The sequence below is a fragment of the Poecilia mexicana genome, unplaced genomic scaffold (genome assembly GCF_051168715.1).
Source record: "Poecilia mexicana isolate PSO_F unplaced genomic scaffold, ASM5116871v1 scaffold_12, whole genome shotgun sequence".
Lineage (NCBI taxonomy): Eukaryota > Metazoa > Chordata > Actinopteri > Cyprinodontiformes > Poeciliidae > Poecilia > Poecilia mexicana.
The window spans coordinates 2,576,870-2,602,447 of record NW_028263381.1 but is presented as its reverse complement, the minus strand read 5'-3'; the positions used below and the strand labels follow the sequence as shown (position 1 = coordinate 2,602,447).

The window sequence follows — 25,578 nt, the reverse complement described above, 5'->3', positions numbered from 1 at the left end:
AAACAGCGGTTTCAGTGAGCCTGGCCAGCGAGAGGGCGGAGGACCTCACTGCCTCAGTCATCCCGAGTCTCTCTCTCTCTCTCTCTCTCTCTCTCTCTCTCTCTCTCTCTCTCTCTCTCTGTGTGTGTGTGTGTGTGTGTGTTTGTGTGTAAGTGTTATTCTAGGTCAGCCATTTCCCTGGAATGTTCTGCTGGCTGCCAAAGAGAAGTCACTACAAAGGAATGCACACATAACACTGCAGAAACACAAGGATGACTTAAAAAGGACTGAAAGTAAGAAGAGACGAGCAACATGCTAAGTTCTCCTCACTCCTCTTCCATGTGGCTTTTTTTTTGTTTCGACTGTTCAGGAAAACACAATTATGAAATATAGTGCTGTGGGAAAAAAACTGATTTCTTCAGGTTTTGTTTTGTTTTTTGTTTTATGGCCCACTTAATTTGTATCACCAAACAAATTTAAATATCAGCAAAGATAATCTGTCTAAATACCTAAAATAATAAGGATTATTTTCTTTATTATTAGGGGAAAATATAGCAATCTGATCCAGCATGGGTCTGTGTGAAAATATGCCTGCCCCAGTTAAATCATTAATGAAAAGTGATTAACTACAATTTTAAGACAAGTGAGTTATATTTTCACACAGGCCTAATTAAAGCCCTTAAAGAGTAAAAAATTACATAAACAGAACCTGACAACAGGAAGTAGGCTAAAGATCTCAAAAAGTAACAGAGTATAAAAAGAAATTTGAAAACAGATGAGGAAAAATGTGACACATATTTGTCTGCAGTTGCTCTGAAACAATTATTTAGATTAATTGTGATGATTTGATTATTATCAACTACTTTGGTAATTGAAACAAACAAAAAAAAAAACAATGTCATTTGTACAAAGAACAACATAGTCAGAGTCGTAGATAAGCCAAGACTGAATGATAAGGCATTCACTAAATTACTACTGTAATTGCATTATGTGCAACAAAATGTTAATTTTATAAATTACAAAAAAGGAGTAAAATTATTTATTTACATTATTTAATCATGTTTCCAATATTTTGTAAAATAAGGATAAGTGGTTAATTGAAAAATCTGCAAATGTGCCAATTTTTTTTATCCAACTAATCATCAGATTAATTGATTACTAAAATGATCTATAGTTGCAGCCCTGGCCTGCAGTGAACCACTTATCTAGAGAAAGCGGTGCCCTGCCTACTGGAGTCACTCCAGGAGGAGTACATCAACAATTCACTGAAGAGACTAAAAGAAAACCAAGAACAGCCAAAACATGACTGGCCTGGTTGAAGGTCAGTGAATGAACAACAAGAAAAAGACTCGACAAAAGTTTTTCCTACAAATGTTCCTAGAATTTTAAGGTCAAAGCCACCGCTGACCAGGAAAAACATAAAGATGGGCCTCAAGTTGACCGAAAACACCTTGGTGGTCCCAAGGAGTTTAGGGGGAATATTCTGTATACTGACAAGATGAAAGTAGAACTCATGTTAGGCATGAGCTAAAACTAATACCATTCCAAAAATAATAAGTGGTGAGAGTATGATGGTCTAGGGCTGCTTTGCTTCTTCAGGACCGTAACTGATGGACGATAAATTCTGCTCACTACCAACAAAATCCTTAAGAAGAATGTTTGGCCAGCAGCTCAAGTGACCTTGGGTTAGACAGCAGGCTCAATGAACTGAAGCAGCACACACTATTAAGTCCAAATGCAAGTACCTTATATAAGTAACAGTTATAATTGTCCAGAAACTTCTGAAGTGGCCTCGTCCAAGTCCAGATTTTAACAGTGGCATGACCTTAAACATGTAAATAAAAAAAAACAACAAAGTCTAAGTGGGAGAACTTAAACAATAACAAACTCGATGTCTGTTATTTTAATTGGAGTATTGTTGCCAGTTTTTAGGTTTGTCAATTACTTTTCCACATACAACCAGGTTGGTTTGGAAAGTTATCGTCTTTTCACTGATAACCGAAACGATCATTTGAGAACTGCTATTTGGATTTCACTCAGGTTTATCTATTTATGTTCTGAACATTTGATTGAGGTGACATCTCCAAAAGGAGAATGACTGCCTCCTGAGTGCGGTCATTCACTCAGGAGGCAAATACTTTTCACCTCACTGTTTACACCCATCTGCATGATTCATTTCAGAGGAGCATTTTGCATCTGCGCCGCCATCAAAACCAGAAACCAATCTGAACCTGCTTTGTTTTCCCTCTTTGTCTCTCCATCCCTCCTCCCTTCCTCCCTGCTCCTTTCTCTGCCTGTGGAAGTCAGGCTGCTGCAGCAGCGATGGCCGGCGCTCAGACTCTGATCGGCTCCATGAGCGAAGGGGTCAGCGCTCCTCGGCCGCTGCTCCTGCGTGGTCGTGTCACCTCTGGTCCTGTGACATTGTGAAAACACTGCAGCAGATTAGAATTGTACGTGATTGTAGAATGCGGCAGGTCGTTGGGGGAGGAAGCAGCGAGACAGCTGCAGCGCGTGGAGTGTAGAGGTGGTGGTGGTGGTGGGGAGGAGGAGGAGGAGGAGGGGGAGAGATGGATAGAGAAGAAGAAAAAAAATGAAGAAATGGGAAATCTCGGGAACCTGTTTCCAGGGCAACAGAGGTCTGAAAAACACAGGCAGGTTGGACTGTTTATTCGCCACGCTGCACTGCCCTGTGGCAAGATACTGCAGACGAATCTAATAACTCAGGCCCTGGCTCTGGTCTGGGCCCCAGCTTTGGCCCCGGCCCTGGCCTCGTCTCCCATTGGGCCCACGTTGGCTTTAAGGGACGATACCTCCTGTCAGAGAGTGTACTTCTGTCACATGTGTGTCGCAGGTAAAGGGAAATCACAGGGCCATGCTGCATGATCCATGCCATCCACTCTCCCCCCCCTCTCCGCCCCCATACATGGTGATCATCTGCAGGTGACGTCATGCTCCTCCTCTTCCGTTTTTTTTCTTTTGCTTTTTCTCGAAAATGATCTGCTCTAATCTGCAGTCATTCACTCAGTAGGCTTCAGGAGGAGGGAGGGGAAACATCCTTTTCTCTGTGGGAGACATTAGCCCTGTGAGCTCATGAATATATTATTGAGGGCTATTGAGCAATGAGGAAAGGCACACTGAGCTGCCAGGTTATGACCTGCGAAAGCAAGCACTAACTGCAACAGCCTGTGTGGGAAAATTAGGATTACAGCTCTGGATTATTCTTGCTTTTTTGTATATAAATTTGTAAAACATATTTAATTTTTTTAAATGAAGAAAAAAAAGAAGTGCCACAAAAATATCGTGATAGTAGCTGCACATTTGTAAACGTAGAGTGCAGTTTAAAGAGACCATAAGCTTTTGTACCGCTGAGCTACAGTGGTCACATCGGTCCTCAAGCAGCATCGCCTTCTCTCTGTAACCTGACTGCGACACGAAGAGATAATGCTGCGTTTAATGACCCTCGGACATCTCCCTTCCCCGTCCCCTCCCACGCCTGAAAGTATGGTTCGGAGTTTAAAAAAAAAAAGTTGACTTTATGCAAACAGTTCTTAAAAAAAATTGCACCCTACCCTCCTGAAATAAAGTAATACGCAGGTGCATCGACTGCTTTTCAATCAAGCAGTTAAAGGAGGAAGGAATTATTACAAGAGCTTCCAGAGGAAGATAAGAGTCAACAATACTGCTGAGCTGAAAGTAACATGGGCTTCCATGATACCTCAGCAGACACGGACTGATTATTCATCACATCTAAAAACACACCTTTTCAGAAGAGTTTTTAATGTATGACTATTTTTAACGAGGTATGTTCTTTTATGATTTTGTTTGAAGTACTAGTGTTCTGTTTGCAATTTTTCTTGATTCTTGTAAAGTGTCTATGAAAAGAAAAGCGCTATGCAAATAAAATGTGATGTTATTATTATTGTTAATATTGTCTGGTGGAGTAATTTATGAAAAAGGAGCCCGGGCCAAGTAATATTTAATGAAACGTGTACAGTACAGTACATAAACTTTTAAGAAGCCCCCCCAAATCTCATATTTTTTGGTCTAATGCAATATTTTAATTTGTGAGAAATAATTTTCATGTTTAATTATCTTCAAAATCACCACAATATACACATAATGTACCTACATATGATTTTCACTTATTCATTTCAATTTCTGAAATACATTATCACAGAGATGCAACTGTATCCTTGTGTTTTAATATTTATATTTTATTGTCAGTTGACAAAAATACGAGTTCTCAAAGGTCATTGAACGCACCACTAGCTTTATCTCCGTTTAGCTAAGCTAACATAACTGTATACTATAAAGCAGCTTCATTGTCTGCCAGCTGAAGCATACCCACGGTAAGCTCCGGGGCAGAGAACAGGCAGTGTGTTAAGGTGTTCGGTTAGCTAGCGTTCGTTACAATGTCGCTCGCGCTTAGTGACGCCGTACAAAGGAGCGTTCCACGGTGTTACACAAAGTTAACGGTGTGAGTTAAGTAGCTCTGTTAGCTCAGGGTGGCAGCCAGCGGCTCAGCCAGCAGCGTGTTAAAGCCCCTCCACAGACAGCTCTCCTATTGCAGTCCTCTGCTGGCACTTAACACAGCGACACATAACCCAAACTTAAAACGACGAGAGGCTGTCAGCGCAGCGCCTTCTTCCATTTCCTTCAAAACGGGACTACCTGCGCCTATTTCCTCACGTTTGTGCATAGGGTATTTTTTTATTATTTTTTTTTAAACGGCGGAGCTTCATCACCCGGAGCGTCTGCGCTTTATCTCCCGAGCAGCCCGATAAGGTAAGGTTGAAACAAAACAGCTGCTATTCTCTGTTTTAGTGACGGAGGGGAACACGCGCGCACAGAACACACGCGGACACAGACAGAGAGAGGCTGGTCTCATCCACTCTGTGCTGCACACTGCTGAAATGCTTTGTTCTGCTCTGCTGCATGTTTTTCCTGTGACACTCTTCAAGATGCGTTTACAAATCAAGGTGTTCATGTTTGCAGAAAGGGCTGCAGCTTATTGAAAACGTCTGGCGCTGAGATAATGAGCAGTAATATGTGTCACATTAATATTACAGCCATATTAGATCATTAAACCTGTTTGGGAAGAATTACCTGCTGTGGAATGATTGGGTTATTTTGGGAGAAGGCAGCTGCAGAGAAAACAAAACGCGCTGTAAATGGGAGACAATGTCTATTATGCATATATATATATATATATATATATATATATATATATATATATATATATATATATATATATATATATATATAGCTCAGTTGAGAGAAGAGATATTTGGAGGGAAAAAATCAGTGCTGTGTTTCATTTGTTGGCTGACCTTTACTGTGATGCATTTATATAACAATCTTCCTTGCAAAAGTATTTGCGCCCTTTGAACTTTTTCATATTTTGCCACATTACAATCTCATGCTTTGTTTGGATAGGTTTTGCATAAGCCAGCATATGATTCTGAATACAAATAAATATCTGAAAAGTGTGGAGTGTACATGTATTCATCTTCCTGATTCAATCTGTGAAGCAACAAACAGACAAACAAAAAAAAAAGAAACACTTTTTGCTGCAATGACAGTAACAAATCTTTGGGGGGTGGGGTGGGGGGTTTCTCTACTTGTTTTCACATTTAAATAATTCAATTTTTACTTGAACTGTTCTTTCGCAAATTAACCCAAGCATAGTCAGATTTGACAGCTGGTGCATGCAGACATCAATTTCACCCAATCTCTAGTCTTCTTCAGCTATTGACATATTTTCTTCCACAATGACTCTATACTTTTCCTTACTTTTTAGACTTAATTGTCCCTGCTGGAGAGAAGCATCCTCACACCATGATGCTGCCACTAATCTGGTGTTTGCATCATTTTCCACATAGTTAGCTTGAGTCTTTTCAATGCTGACAACAAACACAAAGCTAGCTAACTCTTACAGTCCACAGATGAAGCCTTGTGTTTGTTGTACTGATTTGATTGTTGAGGTAATTTCTGGTTGTAAATGCATAATTAATACCCTTAGTGGCATACTACTGAATTTAAGTAATTTATTTTTTACATTTACAACAGATAAGTATTTTATTGGAACTGGATTCTTAAACTGAACTACATAATATTTTTATTCATGTGCATGAATACACATCACATTAAAGCAGAACTTCATGAAGTTGTAATGTGTTTTCCATAATTTAATGCACAGCAGCACAGGAAAACAAGTATTTATATTTATAGTATTTATACTATAAAAGTATTCAGCCCCTTGGATGTTTACCCTTTTATTCCTTTTACAAATCAACCATGATCAACAAAATTTTTCTTTATTATGTGACAAAAAAGTTACAAAAAACCTCTTTAATGTCAAAGTGAAAAAGTTTTTCTGCAAAATTATGACAAGTAATAAAATTTAACATAATATCCACCCCCCTTTGAAGCGACTGACCTAATTCGACAGAGGTCCAATAGCCATCTGACAATGAATGGAATAGAGCTCACCTGAGAACAGCGAGTGTCTCAAGTAATTTTAATATAGAAAAGCCTGTGTCTGAAAGATCCATTAATTGGTTAATCAATAATTCCTGGTTACCATGACAGCAAGAAGACAACATGCCTCCACGGTCAAGTGGAAGAAAGTTCTTTGGTCTCATGAGACCAAAATGAAGCTTTTTGATCATCAGATAAGACGCTATGTTTGGGGGATAACAAACGCTGCACATCACCACAAACGCACCATCCGCACCGTGAGGCAAGGTGGTGCAAGGTGGTGGCATCGTATTTTATGTTTAATGTTTTTGCTTCATTGTCATTTAGGAGAGATCAGATTTCACTTTATTAAAGAGTTCTTTGTGAATCTTATTGTCGCTGAAGTCATGTTTTGCTGATCATGATTGATTTATAAAAGGAACAAATAGTGCAAAACATCCGAGGGAGTGAATACTTTTTATAGGCATGGTACATATGGAACCTTTCTAGTGCTTTTCTGGTTATCCTAACACCAAAACAAGACCATTTTGCAGTGACCCAGGATCAGTGAGACATGACAATATTCTTGAGACATATCTAAGGTGAGAGAGAGCAGATTCTGTGAAGGGTTTAAAATGTGACTCAAAGCAGAGGAAGTTGTGGACTTTGGAAGATGGACAGATCTAGTAGCAATCTGTTTCCAAGAGGACATCTTCAACCTTAGTGTGTTTTACTGTTTTTTTTTAAGGTTAGGAAGACTTACAAACACTTAGACTCTTATACCATGTGAAAGTTGATCAGCAAGTGCGATTAGGTGTGGATGTAAGTTTGTATGCCCTCAGCATATGAATGACATTTTGGGATTTGACAAAGTGGGATCATGTCAATGATAAAGAGTAGTGGCTCAAGATTAGAGCTCTGAGGCACTCCTTGGTTGCCAAGGGAAATGTTCGACTGGGATGTCGCATATCTATTGTACACAAACATTTCAAATGTTTTCACTTTTTCAAAACGGTATGAAAAAATACAAAAAAGTGCTATTACATAATTTATAATTTGATGTTCTTTTTAAAATCATGGATTCACTTGAATCATTGCTTATACTAGAGGTTCCCAAACTGTGGGGCGCGCCCCCTGGGGAGGGGGGGGGTGGAAGCCGTCTGGATGAAAAAAAACATTAACGCTGTATGCGCTGGGTTTTTACCTTAGAATGGCCAACTCTCTGTTATTCCTATGTCAATTTGATACAGTAGGAGCTTCCACACTTCCCATATCTGTGTCCTCTGTCACTTTTATCAGCAGGTAAAGTTAGCTAAAAGATGACTAGCTAGCTAATATCAATACAGCACCTTAAGCTTGTTAACAAGTAGCCTGTAGGCTACCGATGTTGTCTATGTTCAGTTACGATTCATTTTGCCCCCAAAAAAGTTGATCCCCCTACCCCCCCCCTCTTGTTCGTCTGGAGCCGGGGCTGAGTATAACAGGGAATCTCTAAGAATCCACTCCCCCACCCCTTTCTCTCACACACATCGTTCAACCAGACAGCTATTTGTAAGCCTTAGGGGGGACCCAAAGATACGTTAGAAACCACTGGGGGGGCCTAGGAGAAAAAGTTTGGGAACCACTGGCTTATACTAAGATTTCAAAGGGTAAAAGGTAAACTTTTGACATATTATCTAAGCTTATAAACCAATAACATGTAGAGATTTGGGATCTGATCTGAATGTATGATCGGATGTTACAGAAATGATTTGCACTGATTCGAACTATGATAGGAATAAAGACTCATTCACATTATATACTGTAAACTCTAATAGCAGCAACACAGGGGTACTGCCAGCCACATTTACAATCGTCTTAGATGATTGAAGCTGTGTTTGTTTGTTTGTTTGTTTTTTCCCTCCTCCAGACGGTCTGTCCCAGCGGGTATCAGGGGAGAACCGGGTTACACCCTGGATAGATCACCAGTTCTGCTTATCATGGTCACAGTGCTGCTTATACAACAATCTTTAATGTGACTTGTAAATACATGCTAACAACATCAGTAAACTTCGCTAACCTCATAAACCCTGCGACAGCTTCTTTATTTCGTTTTTGTAGTGCAGCTATTAAAGTTGGAGTGGCCGTTTTTGTTTTGTTGTTTTACATAAGGTACCAGGTTGTGGTCTGAATTTTATCCTCCAGCCAATGGGACACAGAAATGACTTCTATTTGACACAAGATGGTTCAAAGCTGTTATTTGAACAAGCATGACTTGTTGTTTTTGAGTCAGAGGGTGTCTCTGAGGTGAGGGAGCCACTGCCTGTTTTTCCTCTCTGGCCGTGGCTTCCTGGACGTATCATGGGCACAAAAACATGTCGACTTGGCACGAAGCCAGGCTCTGTTACATTGGGTCAGTTTTGACAAAAATTCATACTCCCCTTTTAATGTATCCTCATAAACCGTTGGGAAAGGGGATCAGAAATGTGGAAAACAGGAATCTAGATCTGGAAAGGAAAGTGTTGATATACAAACTCTCAAATTGATGCCGGGAGTATTTTTATGTACTATGCAGCTCTAATACAGAGTGACAGAAGGAAAGGTCTAGTTCAAGTAACGTTTCAAAAGGAAGACAGTTGTATAGTAAAGGTTTTGTGTTTGTATTATTCACCAAATCCATATCAACCTCTGAGCAGAAGAATTTCTTAAATATCCCATGAATAATTTTAGGGCTTAAACGATTAATCGTATTAATTGCAATGAATCGAGAATTGAAATAATCATTAACTAATTTAATCGTTAACTGGAGTATACAAACTCAAAAAAAATTCAATTTCCTGAAAGAACATACTCGGAGCAGTTATTAATCCAAAATTGTCCAAAAATGTTTACATTTCCTCCTGACGATAAAAAACCCTCCTTCCTTGTCTGTAAATGTGTTCTACCCAGAATTCCTCAAGTGACAAAGTTTTATCTTTACCAAGTTCAAATTCAGTAAAAAAAAAAATCTCCTGTTGCTGTTCATTTACTAATTGAAAAAAAATTAAACAGATCCTTCGCCCTACGCTGTATTGATGTTGAGTCGAGGAGAAAGGGCTGAGCTTTGATGTTAGAAGTCTGTTTTTTAGCTGCAGATGCATTCTTTTTGCTAGAAATGATCAAGCATACATAAAGGAATACTATGCTACTGTATTTTACGCAAAAAAAATAGAATTTTTTTATTTAAAAAAGAAATTTAATTGGTTGTTTATTTGCATTTTTTATGTATTTCTGACATTGTATAAAATAAACTTAAGCGTTCAACTGAAAAGTCTGCAGAAGATGGCTAGTTTTTATCCATTAATCGTCAGAATAATTGATTACTAGGAGCTTAAGTGGTCAATCAAAAAATCTGCAGAATGTGCTTAAATTTTTATCCAAATAATCGATTAATCATCAAAATAATTGCTAGAATAATCGATTACTAAAATAATCATTAGTTGCAGCCCTGATTCATTTTATTCGCAAATGCATTAGGGTGGTATTTATGATGTTTCAAGGCCAAGAGTTTTTATCCAAAACCTATAAGTAATTTACATAAATATGGTTAAATTACTACTTTTTTTTTGGGAGGGATGGGGGGAATTTGGACAGCTGACAGAGTAATTGTGCTGAAGCTTATAACACTATTAACAAGCTGCTTAAAAACAAATAAATGAAATTCAGAATAAAATACTGCACTTTAAACAGTGGAAGGTTGTTAATCACTGCTGGCATCTCCTTTTTTTATTTAGCTAACTGTAACACCTAATGTGTGTGTTGGAACAAACAGGAGATTCTTCAGACTTCCTTTTTTCATAGCTTTCATAGTGCCCTTAAATAAAAACTCTCATCTTTTCAGCACCATGAGCTGCCATCCGCTTTTTACTGGCCGTGCTTTAAGACGTTAAAAGATTAGCCATTCAAATCACTAGAGGCTCTTCATTTGTGCTTTTAAAAGACGAAAGCAGAGCAGCTCAGCTAGGAAAGGATGATTTTCTTTTTCAAACTTGCATTTTAAAAATTTAAAAACTTTATTTTCCCAACTTTTCTTTTAGCACAAACTATGCAAGTCAAGCTTTCTTTATAATCAGTAGAAATGCAGCTGATACTCTTCTTGATTAGTGATATGATTGTAAAGAGTTTTACTAAATCAGTTTTGAAAAAGGTAGTAAGGGAAGTAACTTGGCTACTTTTTTTAATGTTCTGTAAGTTGTTCTAGTGTTGACTCGTTATCTGTGGCTTTTGGTGAAGCCAAAGCAAACATTGGGAGGCGTCCATTTCTGGTGTGGAAACGTAAGCGTTTTTGTTCACCTTTCCTGGAATTGGGAAATCTGTCAGAAAGTATAAATAACAATGTAAAAATAACTGTTAGGCAGATCTGTCACAGTAATGCACTAGATGACTGTTTTTTATTTTTGCAAGTTTAAGACTGCAACACAAGATTACTTGAATGGATGAAATTTTCCTATTTCCATGGGAGGTTTCTGCACCTCTGACAACAGTTTAGCTCTTTCTGTGAAGAAGGAAATACCACTAGCATTTCCACTGGCTTATTAGCAGTATGATAGGATGTAATCCATGTTTAGATTTGATCCTAAAATCTAAACATGGATTTGATGATGCTAGGAGGTGATGGCACCAAGAAACCAAAGCCTACGGTAGACTTTAATTGGTCAGACTTCTGCTATTTTATATCTTTTATACTTTGTACTGCAAACAAAATTTATTATTAATAAATAGTACATTTATTTTGTCCACATCTCTGGTATGGACAGAGGTGTGGATTTGAATAATGCGGTTGAGAATCAAGTCAGATTTTAGTGACAAATTTAAAGACGTTACTTGACTTGAGAATATCATAAAATACTTTGGACTTGACTTGGACTTTCACACCAATGACTCATGTCTTTACTTCAACTTGAACACTTTTAATTTCAGTTCATTTCAGAAGTTTAAACTTTACAGCACACAAAAAGACACATAAAGTTTAAAAAAAAATAAAAATCAGATTAATCATTATGACTCAATTATTAAAATGATCATTAACTCATTTAGTAATTGATTAATTGCTAACTGGAGTACACAGGCTCAAAAATACATTTGCTGACAGAACAATATGATCAGAGCTGTAATTAAACCAAAAACCATACAAAAAATGTGCACATTTTTCATTTAAGATACAAAAAATTGCTTTGATTCTATCAAAGATTCATCAAGTTTTTATTTGCATCTTGTATTTTCAATGTTGCATAAAGAAGATAATCAGCTTCACCTAGTTTAAATTCTCTGTATAAATAAATCTCCTATCAAGGACCTTTTGCTATTCAGTTATTAATTGGTTAATTGAAAAAGTAATCAGTTTTACACTGTTTTGATGTTAAGTCAAGCAGAAATATCTGAGCCATTCACATTTTGATGTTAGAAGCATTTTTTTACCTGCAGATGCATCCTTTGCAACAAATGATAAAGCGTTCACAAAAATAATGTTTTTATTTAGAGGTGGGCAGATCACTGCAACATATCAATAATATTGATAAGTTGGTATCGGTGTCAGATTGATACTAGCATGGTAAGATCAATACCTTAGTTTCAGATTCTCTCTTGACTTCTTATTTTATTTTTGGAATTGTAGTTTTTTGTCCTTGCCTCAAAAAGATTTTGTTGTTCTGAAATTATATTTTTTGGAATTGTTTATGCAGGAAAAGAGGCACGTATGTTTTGTTTTTATATTTTTGTATGCATTATGTTAATATTTTGTTAAAGTATTTTGCAGACACCTATAAACTTTGTCCAACTTCTGTTCTAGGTTTTAACAAAAAAATTCTAAAACAGAAAAACTTAGAGATCAAATGTGTGATGATATATCAAACCTGAATAAAACGTATTGAAATTAGTATCAGCATTACTGGTGCTGTATTTACTTGGTATCGGATTGATACCAAAATATCCAGTATCGCACACCTGTACTGTTATTACATTTTAGTCAATGGAATGTTTATTTTCTTATTAAAAAAAGGTTTTGAATTATTTGTTTGTTTGCATCTTGTAATGTATTTCCAATATTACATAAATAAGATTTAAATGAAAAATCTGCAGAGTGCCAATTGTTTTATCCGATTAACCGATTGTCAGAATAATTGATATGGAATAATCGATAAGTAAAATAATCGTTGGTTGCAGCCCCGTTGTGCATGACTTAATAGTGATCCTGTTGAAACATTAACCCACCTGAGTGGGGCCTCTTGCATGCTCCTCTGATTAATGCTCTCCTCCCCTGGCCTATTAATCTTCAGTTGACAATCGTGCAGTTGTGTCATACTCTTTCCATTCTAGGGTGATAGATTGAACAAAGCTCTGTAAGAGCATAGTGCTTTATTACATAATCTTGGTTAAGTTAAATTACATATAGGTGGATCCTTCGTATTAATTAGGTGACATCTGATAGTAATCGGTTTAGATTTTATCTGGGAATGTGTTTTTTAAATGTGTCATTTTCCTCCCACTTCACGGGTTTGCACTGAGACATAAAATCTTATTTTAAATATAGGATGACGTTTGTGGTTGCAACGTAAAATGAAGCGTGGAACCCTTTAAGTGGTACGAGTGCCTTTGAAAGGCACTGTAACCGCTTCGTTTGCTGTTGCACATATGACTGTATGTGGTCCTTGTAAACCAGCAGCAGCAGAGCAGTTTGAGGGTTTGATTGAGCGATTCAGCTGCCAGTGCAATGGCAAGATCTGAGAGCCGAGAGGGAAAGAACGAGAAGAGAATCCGACAGCGAGGAGTGGTGTGAAGAGGAAGAGTCGAGGGTAAAGAAAATGTCAAGACGCCGAGGTCAAAGAAGGCAAAGGGAGAGAGAAAGACAGGAGTGTAGCAACGGGTCCTCCACAGGTACAGTTTGCGCCTCGTGCGCTCGCTTTGAACATCTGATGCAGCCACACACGTCTCGCACGTCTCGTCCTCCCTTTGTGTGGTTTCACCGCTCAGCTGTGATGGAAGTTCCAAGGTACTCGATAGGAGTGAATTCGCGAGTGGCGATCATGTGATCTGAGGAGTAACACCCCTCCCTCTCTGTCTTTTTACACAAGATTCAGGATGTCTGACCCAAATCTGCAAAGTACAAAAAGGAAAGTGGCAGTGAAAAAAAAAACAGGGAGGGGGTTGGAGGATGTCAGGGCTCTGATGTTGGGGAATTAGCATGCCACTTGGTAACCGTCAGATGAAGGAACTCGTTAGGTAAAGGCAGAGGAGCAGCATGGAGCAGGGATGAAGAAAAAGAGGGAACATATGGAGCTGAAGATGCAGGTGTAATATTTAATAAGCTGGTTTATAAAAACCTAATTTAGACCTTAATCATTCCTTTAGATGTCCATATTGTGTTTTCTCCAGTGGCAAGACATCTACACAGTACAGCTGCAGTAACTTTCAAACTTTTTATTATAAAATAATTACTACCTGTTTGAAAAACAGGGATTAAAGAGAAACCTTTTACTGTGAGCTGTAGATGAGACATTTTTCTATTTGTATCTTTCTCCTCTCTAAATGAAGACCATAAGTAGGGATGTAGAATATATCAGCATCATCATCGGGTCTAGATGTGTGAACTTGCAGACATCTTTGAGTTAGTTATGGCTGTACAACACTTTAGACACTGAGGAATTCTGAACAGAACCAGGATCTTATCAAAAATGAAAAACTATGAAGTGAAGTGGGCACAATGCAGGTTGCCTGAATAGGCCACTTCAGTCACAATGTCAGACTGAATCACAAATACTTTGGAATTGGGATTCCTAAGGAGTCTTGAGGCACTTGGCGACTGCATTTGATTGCTTTGATATGATAATGAATCAATGGATGACGCAAAAGTCCTGATTCTACTCGACTTTTGATGATCTCAGGTCTTTTGTGTTAGTACTTGGACTGAATTTTCTGAGTTAGGAATCATTAGCATTGTTAGCTTGATGCGCTTTGGGTTTAAAGATGGATCTGTTTTTACTTCCATTTTTTTAGTCATAATGTGTAAAAAAGTTCCTCTTGTTTTGAGAGATTTACTTTCAGTTTCACACATTCTGCATATGGCATGGATTTGATCAAAGGGATTTTATCTTTGCCAGTGTTGTTACATAATCCCCATAAACTGTTGCATCTACTTGCTTCTGAGTTCCTTAAATGTGTGTCCATTCATTATGGATCTGCACGACATTGTTTGGAATGAAGTTGTCATCAGCGTAGAAAGTGACCATCTCTTTGTTGCTACTGTTTGATGACTTGACATATAAGCTCTGTGGAAACCTCCTCCCTAGAAAGTCCTGTTTGAAGCTTAACACTGGCCAGGCATGGCCAGTGCTAAGCTTTGATTGATGGGTAGGTGTCATCTTGGTGTCAAAATGTGAACAGCATGTCTCGAGGAAGACTCTTGTATTGGTTGATTCATGAATTGGACTCATTATTAGAGAAGTGCATGCACTGAAATAGTGGTGGGCATTTACCGTATTGGTTGTTTACCACTTGGTGTAAAAAACCTGTCATAATAAGAGTTTTTATTTACCGTTGTCTATAAATTTCAGAGACGTGATTCAAACAACTGTGCAAGTATCCATGAGGTGAGGAAATTGCACAAAATTTCTCCACAAAATTGTTACTGATGCCTGAATCGCCACTAAATTTAAGGCAAATACAAAAAAATTTAGATAAGAATTAGATTTGCACAAGATATTGAATCGTACCCATGATTGCAATGTCAATATCACGGTGACTAAAGTCTGGTTTGGACAAAAGGCATGCCCATAAGAATGTGATTATTGAAACAGCAAAAAGAAGAAATGTAGTTGGTCACAACACAAGAACAAACTGCTTTACTGCAGTTTATGTTACCATGCTGGAAGTTACAACACAAGGAATAGTATTAATATTTTTCTATAAATGTAACTCTTAGAAAAAAAACAATATGAGTGTGAACTGGAAATGTAAATCTTGCTCAGAAAGTTTAACTAGTGAACAGAAATGAACACATTCTTAACTTGTTTGGGCTGAACTTAGAACTAAGCTGATGCATGACATATTATATCTAATGCATCAAGTTGCGATTTATGACTTCACATTTAAGCAAAAATCCCCCCAAAATGTATTTAGGAATTTTTTTTATGATATAAAGGAGAATTAAAAGCCGCAAAATGCTGAAAACATAGACTACTACAAACAAGCTCTACATCATAAAGTTTGCAAATACAGAATGCATACAGAACATCTGTCAGAAAGTTCATATTCTAAAGACTCCAGCAGTAATGGCCTCCATAATATCACCTAACTTTTTTCTGGTTTTTTGACTGATGTAAACCAGAGCCATTGATGAGGTCACTGTGGATATAGTGAAGATTTATAGTTGTATGTTAAGCTAACAGCATGAAACTTCTTGTTTTGTCTGAGTCAGAAAATCTGAAGATGATCAGTTTACTGTCAAAACTCTAGATGGAGCAAATGTTTGCTGCTTGATTGTCAATCATATATATATATATATATATATATATATATATATATATATATATATATATATAATGCAGATTTTCTCACATAATCTTTAAAAGTTCACAACACAGGAAAGGAAATGTGTAGCACCTCTGGCGTGCCTCCTTTCTTTTTTTCCTCTTGTGTCTACTTTAAATCCACTTCAGGATCCAAAGCAACCTTCCAGACATTTAACTAAAATCCGTTTCATGAAGTTCAAACAGAGAAATGATGTGAATTTAGTGAAAACACTTTGAACACGTGTCTAATCAGCTACTTATTGATCAACAGTCAGAGTGGTTTTGTGTGTCCTGGGTGTTCCTGGGAATGACGCAGGAAGACGTTGAACTTTTATTAACGTAAAGAAGGTCCAGAACATGTCTCTAGTCAGCGGCGGTAGAGAGCAGCGCACGCTCCTGAGTCACTGCTTCTATGTCGGTGAGGCGAGAGAAGAGCTCGCCTCGTCTCATCTCTGTTCTCTTAAATTCCTTTTGAAATCAGCAAGCTAAATTTAGCTCGCACCTCCCATCCCCCGTCCCGCTTCCAGAGGTATCAGAGCTGCAGCAGACAGTGATAGGCTAACGTTTTTGAAGTGCGCAGTCCACACACACACACACAGATTAAAGTGAGTGGCACAGAGTGGGAGGTCGCTATGTCTTTTGTGCACACAGTGTGGGCTATAGTGATGATAAATGGTTGCCGTGCAGCAAATGAGCTGTGAGGGTTTGTCTGTTTATGTACGTGTTTTTTTTGTTTTGTTTTTTTGTCCCTTCTACCAGGGCTGCTGCTTGAGGACAGTGGGGGCTCTCTAATGATCCCACCATTCATCCGATGAACCCCCTTAACTCCATGAAACCCTCCCTGCCTCCCACTCCACAAAGGTACCCACGCACACACACACACACACACACCCACACACACACACACACACACACACACACACACTGTGCTGACATTAAGCCCAGGTAGATGATGTGGTGTATGTGACTGTCTCATTCAAGCAACAATGCCACTTGATGATGGATCTGCACAAGGATCGATCTTAAACGACTAATTCAAGTCACGTCACCTTAGACCACTAGGAGGAAACTGATCTGGAAATTATTTAGTCATGATAAAGAAATGAAATAATGTCATCACTACTACACTAGAGATGCAAATTTTCAGTGTCTTGCCAGTCGATTTTTACCAGTCGATAAAAATCGTCACAAAAGCATTTTTTCTTTCCAAACGGTCAAGAGATTCTGTTTGTTATATGACTGACAGGAGGAGAAGATGGCGTAAGCAAATGAAACATTTATGTAGAACGAGCTGGTACGGTTCCACACTGTATCAAATTTCATCAGTTTATATCTAAACAAAAATAGGTTTATGTGTAAAATTACCAGGATTACTTTAGCTTAGCTACCTGGCTTTTTCTTCAATACAAAAATATGAAAGAATTATATTTAAAAAAATGAAGCAGATATAAAGAGCATTTTGAATCGATTCAGGATTCCCAGAACTAAGAATTGCAATTCTCCATAGAATATTTTTTTCTTTACTTCTACACAACACATAATTTGAAAAAGCAATGCAGATAATCGGCTGGTCTTTACTAGACCACTCGGGCAGGTTTCAGTCTGTATTATTCCACCATTCATGCTTTTTTACAGTTAAACTACTCGCCTCTGAAGAGTTTTATCAGATTAAACTTCATTAGATTTTAAAAATGCAAAAACAGCACCAGAAATTGTTGGCAACAACTCAGACAGGCTTGTTTAATTTTCTAGATTACAACATGGTGAGATGTTTTGTATCGAGCTCAATTAGTCTCTGAAAGATTCACAAAGCTTGCAATAAGATATGCATGCGCATAAAAGAAGACTTGTAAGTGCACCATATGATTCCCACATTCACATATGTGTATATTCTCAAATGTACAAGTTTCCCACTGCACAAGTAGCAATACACAACAAATACAAATCGCCAAATGCACATGTACGAATCACCAGAAGTGGACGGATCGGTCAACACGTGGGCACAGATCAGCTGGAATGCGTTCTCGACTTTTGAGACTTGCTCACCGCATGGGATTTGAAAGAGAGATGATGCATCCAGGCTGGTGATATCTGAGAATTGTAATTGTGACGCTGCGTTCAAGGAACAACAAATGGGAAAAAAATAATCTTAATAAATTTTCGAACTATTCTTAAAGAGTACAGAATGTTAAAGCTGCTTTGGCTGTTTATTATCTAGGTATTGTTGGGGTTGCCGCCAATTATACCAGTGACAATTTTTTCTTCAAATAGGATGGGTTTTTTTTATGGGTGCACCAATACTTTCCTGATTTCCTTAATTTTGGGAGGTTGGTGATTCACATCTACACATGTGTGTTTAGCAATAGTTACCCCACTGTTTCTAACTCAGCAACTTTAGTCAGGAACTTTTCAGACAGAAAAAATTATCGGCCAAAATCAGAATCGGCATAACCTGCCAGAAAACTTCAACCGGTGCACCCTAGTTTTCTTGTTCCTGACTGAACAACTTTTTTAAAATAACATTTGAATGTTTCACAAATCAGTCTGGTATTATTCTCCAGCAGTAAAAAAAAATATTTTAAAGTTTGCACTTCTATGCTAACAGTAACAAAGCAATGCATATGCTCCCGTTGCTGATTAATTATTATTATTATTTTTTAATGCAGATGTGTTTGTATTCACACATCGCCCTATTTTTCAGTTTTCTTGCCAACAACATTAGGTATTGCAGACAGTGAGATCTGCAAGTGATGTGGTGTGACAGCCTTGCTGCTGTGGTAGCTTCCTGTTGAGGAAATGGTTCAGAAGGAGGAAACTGAGGCTAACCTCAACTGTCAGATGAATAAACCGTGCTCAGGTTAATCTTTAGCTCCCCAAAGCGAACATTTGTTTGTGACCTTTACACTCAGCTGAGTTTCTCTGTGCTAGAACAGCAAATGAACTCTAAGAGGGAGATAAAGCCTCCTTGTTTTCAGGAAGAAACCATGGAACGCCGTCTGTGATGCTCTTATTGCGATTACTGCTATCTGGATGAATTCTCTCTCTCTCTTTCTCTCTCTTTCTGCCTCTGCTGTACCATTCCTTCTTATCCCTCTGCAGCACTGACGGCCCCTTCCTAAATGAGCCAGTCTCCTGGCAACCAGGCACCAATCAACACGCAAGATCTCTCTCTGTAGTAACCACAGTGTGGGGCGTGACCAATCCCACACACAGCCAGGTAACACATGACTCACTACCCGGGGACATTGTTCTCCTCTTGTGTTCACTAATACACGCTTTATTTAGTGCGTTTTCTTGTTAATATTTAAACCTAAAGTGACCAGTATGTCTCAGGACGGTACTTAAGGAATTTGTGTGGAGAATTTTTTGCTAATTTGATTCTTTGTTAAACAGATATTTTTTGTCTACCTGCTTTGGGTTGAAACATTTCCTCAGTGACACATTTCTAGTGGATTTCTAGGCTGGAAGTCTACAGGTCAATAGATGTCCAGCATACTGTCAGGTTTATTTGACATTTATGTAGTGTGATAACCTTGAGTAAATATAGCACAATATTTACACAAATACTTAAAATAATGTATGTGTTACTTTAAATTTAAAACAACTTTCTAACATAGGAAAGGTGGCGCTACTTTAGCTTTCACACCTCAAATGTCCACGTTTTTCATGACTGGAAATATCTGGATTGCAAAAAAACATGGAGAGTCAAAATGTGGAAACTAAACTATTACTCTTATTAAAGGGGCAGTATTATGTAGAAATCAACTCTTTTTAGCTTTACATCATGCAATAATGTTATTCCCTCATCATAAACGTACCTGGAATGTTACTGGAAGTTTGTCAATTCTGACATTAAAATCATACAGCAACCCTGAATTTTACTCTTTTTAATAAGTAAAGTTTTCTTAAAATAAACTTTACTTAATGTCAGGTTTACTTTAAAGGGTGAGTATAACCTCAGGGTGGACGCTTTTTATGTGAAAGTCTTTTCAATCACTTACTTTTGAACTTTTTTACCTCTTTGAAATCCACATCCTCAGATCTCCAGGGTCATAATGCCCTCCTCCATTTCACCTGCAGGTGTTTGGATCACCCATGGGCCCCGGCGAGAGTTCTGGTGGTCACATAATGCCAGTTGGCAGCCCAGGGATGGGCGGCAGCATGGGCTCCCAGTTCATGGGCCAGCAGTCGTACGGGGACGGCGTGTCTAAAGGCTACGGCCAGCCGGTCATGTACGGACGACCCAGCACCGCCTACAACCCAGCTTCAGCCTATGGAGGAAGGTAAGCCACTTTCTTCTGGTCAGAAATAGTAAATATGACAGGGGACTCGTGGCTCTTTCAGCATTTTATAGGGATGTTTGAAGGATGTTTGAAAACCTCGACTTCAGACCGTTGTTTTAAGAGATTAATAAATCATCTGATGTTATCCGAAAGGGCTTATATTTGAAAATTTAATGTAACTTTATTCATTTGAAAATCATTAACAGTATGTAAATTCTGTGCTGTTGTATTAGTAACATCCAATATAAAGTTTAATACATTTAATTGCTAAGTGCCTTAGAATGATGGGAAAACACTTTGAGTTTTCATGCCTACGTAACTTTTTATACACCGCCTTACAAAAGCACTTAAACTCTTTTTGCCTCGTTGTCACATTTTGTTCCATCACAACCAGAGTCTGCGATGTATTTGGGGAGACTTTTTGTCACACATGACCATAAAGTGGGGCATTATTTAGCTTTCTTTTTTTTTTACACATAAAATTCAGAAAGGTGCAGTACTCATGAATATTTTTTTGAACAACGGATTTCTTCTTGCAACTTGACCTTTCTGCTCTATTCCTTCATTAAAGGGCTCTAAATATAAATGCATGCCACACTTTTCAGACTTTTTTTTTTTTTATTAAAAATCTATATTCTTCCATTTCACAATTATGCCCTACTTTCTTTTGGTCCATTACATAAAATTCATTCAAATATATTGCAGTTTGTGGTTGTCACATGACAGCACTCGTACAGTTTAAAACCACTTCTTGTTTATAAAGCTGTATCATAAATGATCTGTTGATACATGTTGCTGTTTTGCATGTCTGAAAGCTTTAAGCTGCGTTTAACGGCATTTCTCTGAAGCTCATAAAGATATAAACCTTCATCTCTTTGAGTTTTGTTTTTTAAAACCGTGTTTCAGAATAACAAGCTTCTTTTAAAACGATTTCTTATAAGATTAGCTGCTGCTTTTTTGTCAACCTTTATTTTTAAACACATCTTTAATAGCAAATTGCAGTGCTTTGTTCCATCGTCCCTGGAGGAGAACAACACAGAGCAAGCGTTAATATTGTCTGAAAGCTCTTTCATGGAGCTCCTCGGTGGTGTTGTCAGTTATCCTTTGATTTTTTTTCTTTCTTTGATCCTCTTCTACCCGACTGTCTTCTGAGTTCCAGTTTCTTCTCTCTGTGTTTTCATGACAAAATGGAGATTTTTACAGATGCAGGCAAATCTGTTGCAACCCCTCATAAAAATGAGCAAAACATCATCGAAATATATATATTTTTCTTACATTATATTAGCATTTTCTCAGACTGAATGTAGGTTTGAGGGCATTTATTCTGTGGGGAAACAAATCACATGTCCAGTGTGGTTTCCCTGTGGTTTCCCAAAAGTAGAGCCTTCTGGCTGAAGTGTTCTACTTTGCTCTACTGTAAAATATCTCAGTGTTATCCAAAGTTGAATTATACTTAGTTTGACCTTTGACCTTTCCTCTGCGCACAATCTCTTTACATCGTCCAAACCCAAACCAGCTTAAATTACGCTGAAAATCTCAATCTGATTTTTTACCTTAGCATCCTGCTCAGTAGCCGTGTTTTCATCGACATTTTTATACACATTTTGAAGCATCACTTTAAAAGTGGTAGGTGGAAAGGGTAAAATCTGAAAGATTATCTGTGAAAAAATTGATCTCCTGATTTACTAAAGCTATCTGAATAAATGCACAGCTCCGACCAAGAACAACCAATCAGAGCCAGAAGGAGGGTCTTAGAGTTGTCAATCATCCTAATGTACTTGCTGCTCAATGTGCTAATCATGGAGAAACAGCTTACCATTATAGGAAAACTGCTTATCCACCATCATTGGACAGACTCTGCTAGCTGTAGCACAGCAGAGAGAAAGTGGGTATGAGAAGCACGAAATAGAGGGTGATTGACAGCGCTAAGACCCTCCTCCTGGATTTGATTGCTTGTTTTAGTTAGCACTGGAAGAAAGCAGATTTTTTTTTGTTCATTATCTGTCTCATGCTTTGGTGTCACAACATAGAGGCAGTTTAAACAAATATGCAAAGAAAACAAATGTGAAAAGTTACAAACTGCAGCTTTAAAGGTGAGCAAAATCTGCAGCTGGGCTGTGGCATCTGTTTTACTTCATCCCTCAGATTAAGTGGCCGATTTGAGCAGGTTTTTGCAGCCTGTAATGTTTTCATGCTGCATGTCATGAGCTGTTGTTCTGCTGCAGCGGGGTTCCACACCAACATATGCCAGCGTGGCTGCTGTCACCCACCACCGTGACTCACCGCCGTGACGACACCTCACACACTCATTCACTCAGCTGACTAAGACCGCGGCCCACTCATCTCCGCGTCTTTCCCCTCTTGCCACAGTTACTCCGGCAACGGCGGAGGCACGGGTCTGGGCGTCCGCGCCCCCTCCGACTTCACTCAGGCTGCAGCTGCCGCCGTCGCCGCGGCTGCCGCCACAGCCACTGCCACCGCCACGGCAACGGTCGCAGCAATACAGGAGAAACAGAACCAGGAGCTGAGCTACGGTCAGGTAAACGTCTCGGAGAAAGAAAAAACACACACATACTTCTTGGAACAAAAACAGTTTCTAAGAGCTCCACACACACACATATGCACACACACAAGCCGGGATGTTGGTTGTGAAAGTTTCCAAACGTCTTGGTTCTGACTCTGCTCTTTAGTTGGAACGTTTTAGCTCCAGGGCTGGAAATCAGAAGCTGTTTTTCTGCTTCATGCTCACATCAAGTCCAGGACACATGCTTCTGATTACCAGCAGAGACGTTGCATAATTAGATACTGGCTTGCCATTCAAACTTAAACACTGTATGAGTCACTGTCGAAGCTGAACAGACTGAATCACCAGCGCTGTGAGCTGCAACTGCTGAAATGAAATGTAAGCAGATTGCAGACATTTAAATGTATGTATTAGTTATTAAAAACACACTCCAACCCCTCCACACATGTCTTGGGAAGATTCACTCCGTGGATGGTATAATCCACGTCCCAGCAGATTCTTTGCCAGATCTCTCCCTCTGGCTGAAAAAGCTGCTGAAAACCCCCAACATCTGGCTGAGATGCAGAAAGAACTCAATCTGTGGTTGCAAGGCAATTCTGGTCCTAGAATTTCATGTTTGCTTTTTTTCTTTCTTTTTTTTTGTCCATGTTTGCTGCTTAAGTATTCAGTTACAAATTCACTTACCCAATGAGAAGTTAGACCAATTCACAAATGTCAATTTTAGTGTCTGCAATATCAAGAACTAGGACTGCTTTGGTGTCCAAATTGTGGCCCGGGGCCTATTTGCGGCCCTCTGAACCATTTTGGGCGATCCTTGATCACAATTCAAGAATAGCCTAAATTTGAACTTTTTACTTATGCCACATTGTTCAAAAAAGATACAAGTAAAATCTTAAAATGGACAATGTAAGATGCAACAGATAGGCCTGTCACAATCAACAATTGATAAATTAATTAATGATGACTTATTGTTTTTCTATTTTGTCTTTTCTCTTTCTACCAGAAACTGGATGACAAAAGTCTTCAGTCTGGTGCTTTGCTCTCTGCTAGTCTCTTTAATTCAACAACAATTCTGTTTACAGAGACTTCAGAATTCATTTATTTATTTGTTGTTTCTGTTTTTTTGTTTATTTATTTTGACTATTTGAAATGCCTTCTAGTTTCAGTGTCAAAGAGTCATATAATTTAAAGTTTATTACATTAATTGAAAATGGTTTGAAAACAATAATTTTAACTTCTGGGACAATTTATTGTCCAGCAAAATTCATTATTGTGACTGGACTACCAACATGAAGTATTTATCCAGATTTTCGTTTTCAATTTAATATTATTTATTAGTAGAGGGGACCATAAACGTCCCTTGGCTTTGGCATGCCCATTTCATGATCTTAGCAAAATTGGGCCACATCCTGTTCTTGTTGCTGAACAGATGAAAAATAAATCTAGAAAATCAAAAAAATGTATGATATGTTTTTCTTTTAATATGGCAAACCTGCAAGACCCGTTTTTTGGTTTAAACTCTACAATAATTTATGCATTCCTCGTCTACTGAAATCCGATTTCTTTGCTTATTTCGTTAAAATGTTGTGAGTTGAGTTTATTGTTTATTTAGCAGGTGAAAATAAAAAAAATCATAGTTTTTTGCAATTATAAAAAAAAGGAAAAATATAAAAAACTTTGTGACCCCTGGAGTGGTTTCAAGTTAAAAATGAAAACTTACAGATAATGAAAACTCAACATTCAGTGTGACACCAAGTAGCTGGTTGGTGTCACACCCAAAAGGCTGACTAGGGTGATTCACAGCGCTAAGACCCTCCCCCTGGCTCTGATTGGTTGTTTCTGACCAAGTGGAGTATTTCTGTAGATGGCAGTGGGACGACAGGGAGAAGGCAGAGGAGCTTGTTTTTTGTCACAGATGATCTGTCTCATACTATCAGGACATAGTGACAGTTTAAACAAATATATAAAATATTTTTATAAAAGTTACACACTGCAGCTTTAAGCGTAAATTCACTCACATGCAGAGGTAAAGATAAATTACCAACTTATGCTTACCTGTCTCGGGCAACTTTAAGTTACAGAGTAGGAAAGTTATTCAGTTAATAGTCATTTTACAGAACTTATGTAGGTTTTAAATGTAAGTTCTAGTGATCATAAACTTAGCCAGCTGAACTCTGCAGATTTTGCTGAAGTTTTATTTTTGTTTTCACAGAAATGTATTTTTATTGGCTCTTGATTTGTTTTCCAGATCATGTCTTGCCTTAACATCATTTCCTAGCAACCAGACAACCCATGATTGCAGATGTCCCGATAACTGACTTCTTGTTGGTAGAAGTTATCAAAACATTTTCTTGACCTCCTTGTAACTTGGCGTCATTAGTTTATCAGTAACTTTCCCTCCCTGTGCTCTACAAGCCGACCAGGCTGCGGAAAAGAACCAGCAGGCTTTGTTTTTACGCCTCCTGTTTTATTTCCCTCTTCCCCCGGTCAGATGGGTGGAGCATCCCCTTACAGCAACCAGTTCCTGTCTCATTCTGGTCCCCGCGGGCCCCCAGGGATGAACCACGGCGGGATGGTACCCTTGAGGCCCGGACTGCCACCTTCCACAGGTGGGCTGTATCCCTCTCACCCCGCGCAGGCCCAGAGGATGCCCCAGCACGCTGGCTTCTCGGGCGGACAGCAGGGCCTCAAGCGACCTTTCCATTCAGAGGTCAGTGGAGGTTTTAACTTCACTTTTGAGGTTTAGACTTTTTTTTTTTTTCAATCATCACTGACATTTAGGACTCCGACTGCGGCTGAACCTGTGCGG

At 38.5% G+C, this 25,578-nt stretch overlaps 1 protein-coding gene across 2 annotated transcripts in view; it reads left to right on the top strand.

The window, feature by feature from the left end:
• Positions 1 to 4,168: 4,168 nt before the first annotated feature.
• The window catches only part of zmiz2 (zinc finger, MIZ-type containing 2), a 38,480-nt gene continuing 17,070 nt past the window's right edge, over positions 4,169 to 25,578 (top strand). The window contains exons 1-6 of one of the 2 annotated variants that reach the window (XM_088010734.1): positions 4,169 to 4,764; positions 16,722 to 16,823; positions 19,062 to 19,179; positions 20,043 to 20,245; positions 22,616 to 22,784; positions 25,261 to 25,479. In XM_088010734.1, coding sequence (XP_087866860.1) covers positions 16,774 to 16,823; positions 19,062 to 19,179; positions 20,043 to 20,245; positions 22,616 to 22,784; positions 25,261 to 25,479 — 759 coding nt within the window. In that variant the 5' untranslated portion in view covers positions 4,169 to 4,764; positions 16,722 to 16,773. Of the gene's footprint in view, positions 4,765 to 16,379; positions 16,824 to 19,061; positions 19,180 to 20,042; positions 20,246 to 22,615; positions 22,785 to 25,260; positions 25,480 to 25,578 lie in introns of those variants that run through there. The other variant, XM_014969051.2, reaches the window with a different exon arrangement.